Genomic DNA, 9329 nt, shown 5'->3' with positions numbered 1-9329 from the left:
AAAGTGCTACAGTAGCAAGGAGTTAAAAACAGTTCCCAGAACATAACAAAATCAACAAATAGCAATAAAACACCATAAGACTAAAATGAAAAATATGACTGTTAAAAGGCCTTTTGAAATAGGAAGGTCTTTAGGCCCTGAGTAGTATACAGTGGTGTGAAAAAGTGTTTGCCCCCTTCCTTATTTCCTGTTCCTTTGCATGTTTGTCACACTTAAGTGTTTCGGAACATCAAACCAATCAAACAATAGTCAAGGACACACAAGTAAACACAAAATGCAATTTGTAAATGAAGGTGTTTATTATTAAGGTGAAAAAAAATCCAACCATCATGGCCCTGTGTGAAAAATGATTGCCCCCCTTGTTAAAACATACTATAACTGTGGTTGTCCACAACTGAGTTCAATTTCTCTAGCCACACCCAGGCCTGATTATTGCCACACCTGTTCACAATCAAGGCATCACTTAAATAGGAGCTGCTTGACACAGTAAGGTCCACCAGAAGATCCTTAAAAGCTACACCATGCCGAGACCCAAAGAAATTCAGGACAATTGAGAAAGAAGTAATTGAGATCTATCAGTCTGGAAAGGTTATAAACCATTTCCTAAGCTTTAGGAATCCAGCGAACCACAGTGAGAGCCATTATCCACAAATGGCGAAGACATGGAACAGTGGTGAACCTTCCCAGGAGTGGCCGGCCGCCCAAATTACCCCAAGAGCGCAGCGACGACTCATCCAAGAGGTCACAAAGACCCCACAACATTGTCCAAAGAACTGCAGGCCTCACTTGCCTTATTTAAGGTCACGTTCATGCTCCACCATCAGGAAAGACTGGCAAAAATGGCCTGCATGGCAAGTTCCAGAGAAAACCCTGCTGAGCAAAAGAACATCAAAGCTCGTCTCAATTTCTCCACAACACATCTTGATGATCCCAAGACTTTTGGACAACATTCTGTGACCGATGAGACAAAAGTGGACTCTTTGGAAGGTGTGTGTCCAATTATATCGGCATAGAAGGAACACTGCGTTTCATAAAAAGAACATTATACCACCAGTAAAATATGGTGGTGGTAGTGTGATGGTCTGGGGCTGTTTTGCTGCTTCAGGACCTGGAAGACTTGCCATGATAAAGGAACTAATTCTGCTGTCTACCAAGAGATCCTGAGGAGAATGTCCAACCATCTGTTCGTGTACTCAAGCTGAAACGAACTTGGGTTCTGCAGCAGGACAATGACCTAAACACACCACATCCACCACCGAATGGCTGAAGAAAACAAAATGAAGACTTGGAGTGGCCTAGCCAAAGTCCTGACCTGAATCCTACTGATGGTTGTGGTATGACCTTAAAGGCCGTTCATGCTCGAAAACCCTCTAGTAACTGAATTAGGACATTCTGCAAAGATGAGTGGGCCAAAATTCCTCCAGGACCTGTAAAAGCCTCATTGCACGTTATCGCAAACGCTTGGTTGCAGTTGTTGCTGCTAAGGGTGGCCCAACCAGTTATTAGGTTTAGGGGCAATCACTTTTTCACACAGGGCCATGATGGTTTGGATTTTTTTCACCTTTAATAATAAACACCTCCATTACAATTGCATTTTGTGTTTACTTGTGTTGTCCTTGACTATTGTTTAGATTGGTTTGATGTTCCGACACACTTAGTGTGACAACAGCAAAGGAACAGGAAATGAGGAAGGGGGCAAACACTTTTTCACACCACTGTATATGATTCCACACTTGCATAATGTACAAGGGAAATACAACAACTTTTTACCATTTGTCATGGTATCAGAATCAGCTTTATTTGCCAGGTATGAGGACACATACAAGGAATTCAAACTGGTCAAGGATTCTTCATGAATTCTTATATATTTCTCATTCATACACACATTTCTCACATTCACACAATCCTTACAGCAATAACAATTTAAAGTGAGTCTGAGAATAGAAGTTGTGTTGAGGTTAAACTATGTGATTACACACAGGAGCATATATACAGTCTTATGTTACAGTTACCAAATCTTTTATCACATAAATACACATCAAAACACAAATTGTTCACTTTGCAAGATATAGAGAATAGTTGGGGGAACATTTTATGGAGAATGAAATTATTTTATTTACTTTTTGAACAAACAAAATTAATTTCTGAAAAAATATAAATAAATAAAACATCTGGTTAACATTGTGACACAAAATATGATGTGTTAACCTTTGGGAGTGTTAAACCGACACTGCAATGGCAATTTCCAGAAAATCAGATCCACGTATCTGAAAAGTAAAAATGTCTATGTCAAACCGAAAGAAACACAAATTTATCTCTGAGTGAAACTGATTGTTTTTGGGAAACAAAATATAGTAAATAAAAGTTACAGATATGTATATTGCGTTGTAACGAGGTTGTACTGTACTGCAACACCTTAACCTTTTAACATAATAAGAAATAAAAAGAAGACAAGGATGAGTCTACAGTACCTTTATTGAGCATTTCTTTAAGATTGATGTAGCATTTTGAACATTGCAGGGAGAATAAAAATACAAAATATTGCCCATGTTCAGTTGTGCTTTATATTTTTGACATAGAAAGCAGACAACATAAGGTAAATAAATGACGAGTGTTGTTGCTTGCATGAGGGCAGTCATGCAGTTCAACATGCAACAAGTGGTTCAACTGAAGAAGACAAGAGGGATGACAGTGAGACAGTGAGGCCTTAAATGGGTCACTAGAAAATCTGCCTCACATCAGTGAGTATGTTTCCTTCTGCCTCTTTTAAGGACAATTTGACTTTGTTCATTGAAAGAAAAAAATAAATGAAACCCCATATTAAAAACTTAAATTGAATTTTGCAAAACACAGAGAGAAATTGCAATAACATTAATAGAAACAGATACTTTGAGTTACAGCCACTTCTTTATTGTGTTATCTCTTTGAAACATCTTTTTTGCAACCTTTTCAGATTATTTGCATTAGATTATTTGACGGAAACACACATATTTGTATGGAAAGATATCTATTGTCAATGTCTCACAACAGCAGAACCCCTGTGAAGTTAAGCTACATGCTTTTTGCTCACTGTAAATCTAATAGAGAGGGATTAGAGGAAAACTAAATTACCAAAATATATAAATGTCAAAATCTGAATCTCTGTGAGTCCATTTTTTGTTTTACAATAATAATATGGGCCTAACTGATGTTTCTTATAATAACTTGTCACTAAGATTTCAGCCTCTATGTCACACACTGATCATTAGAAAGTCATATGTGAACACAGCGGCGCAATACATTATACAGTACATGAGTTGTTTTACATCAAAACCTTACAGAAGAAACCGGGTGATACCTGTTGATATTATACACATAAATATAAATGCATAATTGGAGAAAAAAACACTTTTGAGTTTATCAAGTAAAATACAATGGAGAACACTAATCCTTAGTCCACCACTTGTTGTCCAGACTGCATCATTTACAAAATCATCATGTTGGATACTGAAGTTGTCTCGCTCTAAAGTGGTGCATGTAAAGGCAGACAGAACAGAAAAAGTCAAAAGCTTTTTATATGAAAAACCCAGACAAGATAGTTGGGTTAAATCGAGCATGACAACACATTCAGTCCATTCTATCTGTTTTTTTTTCACACGGCTTTGTTGAATTACATGATCAATTCTGATTGGTCAATTTAAGCATTCTACTTCTTTTAGTACCAGACCACTGCTATTGATGTAGTTTTGATCACAGAGGACCATTTTAAAAGTATTATTAAACAAATATTTTATGTCAAATCATTGATTTCTTTAGTAGGTAGCCATGTGAAAGGCAGGATAAGGATCTGCTTGTTCTACATTATCCCTTACATGCTCAGTTGTTACTATTTAGCAATTTATGTATCCTATTATAGATATTCATGAATGATATGTAAAGTAACCATTGATGTCAAATATGTCGTCAAATATCTTGTATTTGAAGACACACAAGTAATTAACACTGGATATGTTTCTTTCAATGACATTGCAAAGCCATTCAGGAGGTGGAATCAACACAGTAAACATCTAAAGGTATGTTAAGCAGCTATCACTTATATGTATTGCCCCAGCCCTCTCTTATTTTCTTCCCTGCTGCCCTTTAAAACAAAAAATAAAGTCTCTTTAAGCTTCCGTACTCAGTTCATATGCTGAACGTGGCGTAGTGGAGATCCTTCTTGTACTGCCACACGGTCCTTTAGTCGAAAAAACAACAATCTCTGGTGATCTTCAACCAAAATTTCCATCCCGTTCACATAACTTGTCCATCAGTATTCAACCAATAGCGGCTACTGAATGTAGTCACGTGGTGCGAAGAAAGAGGAGTCCCTCCTATCGGGTGGCATATAGTCTGTTAATGACTCACAGGCTTGTATGCCACTGCTGAACAGCTGTGATGCACTGGTCTCAATATGCAGCGTTTATTTAAGTCAGTGCCTCTGCCTGCCGCTAACTGGCATCCACAACCTGTGTATGTGTATATGTATGTATGTGTGTGTGTGTGTGTGTGTGTGTGTGTGTGTGTGTGTGTGTGTGTGTGTATGTTTATGTGTGTTTTCTTTATCTTTTACTTGAGGGTGTTGATACTTGAATGTGTGTGTGTGTGTGTGTGTCTGTCTGTCTGTGTGTCTTCTACTGTGTTTGTAAGTGAGACAGATAAGAAACAGTCTGTGTCTGTGTGAGCATGTTTTTCCACTCCTATAGTAAATCATGGTACACGTGAGGACATCTGTGCTCAATGTCTGCTTTCTGACATCCAGTGGAAGTGGCTTTCTCTCATACGGTGACGGGACAGCTGATGACTTTGTCTTCCAGCATGACGCTGGTGATGAGGAAGACGAAGTAGAGCAGGAACATGAGAAAGCCCAGAAACTTACTCATTCTCCAATGGCAAGCAGCGATGGAGATAATGACGAAGAGAAGCATGAGGAAAAGGAGGACGATGGCGCAGAACAGCCCGTTGCTGCTCACCTGTACCGGCTGGAAGTCGTGGATGATGTTATAGATGAGCCAGGGGAACGGCAGACTGGAGGAAGATGAGGGGAGGAAGAAGCACAACAGGGAAGAGTTGTTTAGGTCATGACAGACACACAGCACATGCTCTCATCTAAAAGAAAACCCGGATATAACACTGGACATTTTCTTGTTGTTTGCTGGACTCACCCCACAGTGATATCAAAGATGTTGGAGCCCACAGAGCTGGACACGGCCATGTCACCGAGGCCTTTTCGTGCTACAATCACACTGGTGATCAGGTCAGGGATTGAAGTGCCAGCTGCTAATATGGTCAGACCCATTATCTCCTCTGTGATGTAGAATGTTTCTCCAACCTGAAAGAAAAAACAAGTTGCTTAACTTTTGCCAGAAACATTCCCATCATTTCACATTGCTCCAAAGATTGTTTTGACATAATGAGTTTTAAAGATATTCAGTCATTTCAGTCCTTTGCTTGCATCACTTTGATCATTCAAACAAACAAAAAGCAAACAGGATCAAACTACAGAAGTAGACATGAGTGTATAATAAGCAGAATGGCTGGCGGAGATACAGAGTTTCAGAGAGGTGGCAGGACAGAATTAAGATTATGTGGCAGGGCAAAGACAAGCAGTTCAAGCATTGCTCCTACATATTGATCTTTTGAAAAAAATTATTTCCCCTTGCTTTTGGTATTTGTGTCCCCACGGCAGGTTATATGGCGGCAGTAACATTTTAGTTAAAGGTGCCCTGCCACACGTATTTCAGTACTTTGTGGTAATGTGTACCATGGACTCTGTAACATTTTTTGTGGACAAAATATCTTGGTTAACTTGTTTCAAGCCATTCTAGCGTGGTATAGAAAGCCTACAAGAGTCAGCTTGATTTGTGCCAGTTCTTATTAATATTCAACAAGCTAAGCTGCTTGACTCTGATTGGCTAAAAGCTAGCCAATGAGAGCCTGGCTATCAGTGTCCTTTACCCAGCGATCTCACGAGTAGTAATGAGCTCAGGCAACATGACATCAGACTGACCAGCTTTTGTGATTGGCCTGATTTCTCCGCTTATTTCTTTCCAGTGACTAGAGCTGACAGAGGAGGTAGCAGTTCATTTTCACATTCACGACATAACACAAACACATATAATTTGTTTGTTTTGTGTGGCAGGGCACCTTTATGTAAGCACATTTAATTAAATGCAAACTTATAATAGTACAAAATAAATGGGGATACTTTTTTCTGACCTAAAACAGAGAAAGTTATTGCGTGTGACAGTTATTTCAAGGTGTGTCTACTCAGTGACCGTTGACACATGACCTGCTCCTTCAGGCTCGTTAAAATAGAACATTACAGCTTGATCTGGCTGTGACTCAAAGTAGATTAGTTGGAATTAGCTGCCTCGGTAACACATTCAACACCCTGACTGCTGCACTGACTCATAAGTAAGGCTGTGTGTGTGTGTGTGTGTGTGTGTGTGTGTGTGTTGTTGTGTGTGTGTGTGTGTGTGTGTGTGTGTGTGTGGTGTGTGTGGTGTTGGTGTGTGTGTTGTGTGTGTGTGTGTGTGTGTGTGTGTGTGTGTGTGAGAGAGAGAGAGTGCGTGGTACCTGGTGAGCCCACCACACCATCAGGTAGGAGAAGATAGCAATCCAAGTAATAGAGCCGAGGAAAGTGATGGGGAAGAACTTTGCTGAGGTCTGAAAGAACAATAAAAACACATTTAAGATTATCTACCACGCAGTCAAACAACTATTCAATTAGACCCTGATATCTCTGACACTTAAGGGCAATGTCAACATATAATACAGTACTTTGATCCTAATGTACAGCCCAAAAGGGAAAAAGAAAAAAATAAGACTGGAACCTGCTGTAACTCACACACTTATTGAACAGGTTGTGTAATAAATGAACTAAACTTCCGACATAAAGTAGTCTAAGCTATTCCAAGTTTTCTCCTTCTTCAAAATATTTTTGTTTTAATACAATATAAATATTTTTTAAATCATTGATTGCATTTTGTTATAAGGGGGGGGGGGTGTTGTCACCTCTCTTCTGACGTCGGGCAGGGTGAGCCACAGTGGAAGGATGATAGGTAAGATGAAGAGGTAGGTGAGCCGTTTCCTGTTTGTATTGGGCCATGCCAGGCTCAGAGGCTGGTCTTCATCCTCCTCTTCCTCACCACCCTAAAGAACGAGTTCATTACATGATGCTTTTCTACTTAAGAACTTGACTGAGGTGCTAAAAAAAGGTATTGTTTAACATGTGAACGTGAAGAAAGATTGAAAGATAAAAAGCCATACCCCGTCTCCTCCTACAACACCGTTCATGGGTGGTGTGACTTCCACTGCAACATTTGAACTGTTGGGGATGTTTTTATCAGCTTGAGGCAAGAAAAAGAAGCGAGTTTAAGGAATTTGTTCAGAAGACAAGACTTGTTTTAAATAAAAAGGTGCCTAACGACTCTAAAAGATAGCTGAAACTTAGTACAATTTGCTTTTCTTGGAGGTTGTGTCTGGGAGAGGGCTCCTATGTTGAGAAACAAAATATACTTGTTAGTTTTCTGAGGTCATCCTTACAAGTGTAGCACAGCATCACATGCATGCCTCTTAATAATCACTTGATCAAATGAAAGAGTAACTGACAAATGTCAGTTCTAGATTCAGTTAAGAAATTGGCAAATCAGATAACTGGATACATGTGAACGACAATAGAAAAAAACTTTACACAAAATAACTTACATGAAAAGATTATGTAATTTGATGAGAAAACAACAACTTCCCAGCTTGATTGAAAACTACCACACTGTGTCATACTTGATGAAATATTTCACAAATGTGTACTTAAGCAATCATGACCTTTAAAAAACACTTTCATGCTAAAAGACGGAGAAAGTAAAGATTTAATTTCAGCAAAAAAAATTAAAATTATAAGGTCAAATCTAAAAATACAGTCTTCTTATTGTAACATTAAAAGTGTGATTTTAGTTGTATTCATTGAGTAGCGTGTTGTTATCTAACCGGCTTAGCTTTTCAAGTCATTCATTTCAGATTAACGAATTGTTGATTACTTGAAGTCTTGTTTTCATCATTCATCTATCAATAGCCACAGTTCTTAATTTATGAATCTATCGGTTAAGTTTTGAGTGGGACAAACAGACTCTTCCGTTACTCACCTATACCATTGGCACTGGCCGCTTCTTCTTTACACTTCTGCTTGGCCATTTTGTTAAGGATTGATGCCTTCTCTTTGAAACGTCCTAAAGCAAAGGAGACTCAGTCATACTGAACATTAGTGGTAAATTATTGTGAACAAGAAGTGGAAAGTGGTTGCATGAATGAATAGATTCACCTTAATCTTACAAAACTCAACCAAAATTTCTAAATCTAAACCTAATCTTAATCATAATCGTCACTATGAGTTTATGAAAATGTTTTTTTAATTCATGATCCCACTGCATCGTCTTTGTTTCAAAGATTTTGCTTATTTGGCAATATTGATATCATGATATCTTGTTTTAGAGATGTTGTTGAATTTAATGTGTGTGTGTGTGCGTGCGTGTGTTTGTGTTGTGTTTTGCATCTTTTTAGCTTACCCATACCTTCGTCACTGAGAGGGTCGAGGGTGTGTATCATGAGCTGGAAAATGCTGTTTCTCATCAGTGTGTTGTGCAGAGAGGCACAGCTGCCTTCCCTCTGCAGCCTGGGTTTGGCCTAAAACATGAGCAACACAAATTAAAAAAATTGTTTACATAAATGAAAAAAAGTAATTAGCTTGTTCTACATTTGGCTTAATTTGTCTTTTTTTTATCTATCTGTGAAAATTGTAAAACACTGGCAAACAAGTTGGTGGAGAAAAAGAAACACCCTGATGAGCAGTTGTTTAAATGTCACCTCTCTTCTGCAGCTTAACTTTTTGTCTAGGTTACATGTAGATCATGTATCCAGAAACCCTGCTTTCTAATAAAATGTGTTATGGCTGACTTAAATACACACAGTATACAGTAATATGCAGGCAGTTAAAGTTCTACACAGAGAAGTATATACACACAATAATAAACTTACCGTCAGCTTGTTCTCATCATCTCCAGATTCAGTTACCTTTACAAACACAGAGAAAGAAAACAATATATATACAGCATAGGTTTTCTTACATATATGCAGGGTGTGGAGACAGACATGAACTCCTAAAGCATTGATAGAGGTTTTTTCCAGCCTCAGTCTTTAACCCTACAGCTAATTTACTCATTCTATATACTGTGGCACACTTCCACTAAAGAAATCAAACACACACACACACACACACACATACACACACCGCAGTATGTGTGTGTGTTTGTGTGTGT

The 9329-nt window shown here is 38.5% G+C and overlaps 1 protein-coding gene across 8 annotated transcripts in view; it reads right to left on the bottom strand.

Annotated features, from left to right (window-relative positions):
• Positions 1-4581: 4581 nt before the first annotated feature.
• slc24a2 (solute carrier family 24 member 2) overlaps positions 4582-9329 on the bottom strand; it is a 13426-nt gene continuing 8678 nt past the window's right edge. The window contains exons 4-12 of one of the 8 annotated variants that reach the window (XM_032530065.1): positions 9049-9084; positions 8586-8697; positions 8160-8243; positions 7475-7513; positions 7288-7367; positions 7033-7170; positions 6595-6684; positions 5181-5347; positions 4582-5043 (exon numbers count right to left, since the gene is read on the bottom strand). In XM_032530065.1, coding sequence (XP_032385956.1) covers positions 4794-5043; positions 5181-5347; positions 6595-6684; positions 7033-7170; positions 7288-7367; positions 7475-7513; positions 8160-8243; positions 8586-8697; positions 9049-9084 — 996 coding nt within the window. In that variant the 3' untranslated portion in view covers positions 4582-4793. Of the gene's footprint in view, positions 5044-5180; positions 5348-6594; positions 6685-7032; positions 7171-7287; positions 7368-7474; positions 7514-8159; positions 8244-8579; positions 8698-9048; positions 9085-9329 lie in introns of all 8 variants that reach the window. The other 7 variants (XM_032530056.1, XM_032530101.1, XM_032530091.1 and 4 more) reach the window with 7 other exon arrangements.

Source organism: Etheostoma spectabile, chromosome 2, assembly GCF_008692095.1.
Source record: "Etheostoma spectabile isolate EspeVRDwgs_2016 chromosome 2, UIUC_Espe_1.0, whole genome shotgun sequence".
Taxonomy (NCBI): domain Eukaryota; kingdom Metazoa; phylum Chordata; class Actinopteri; order Perciformes; family Percidae; genus Etheostoma; species Etheostoma spectabile.
Note: the sequence above shows the minus strand (reverse complement) of the source record. Positions and strands in the feature narration are given on the sequence as shown.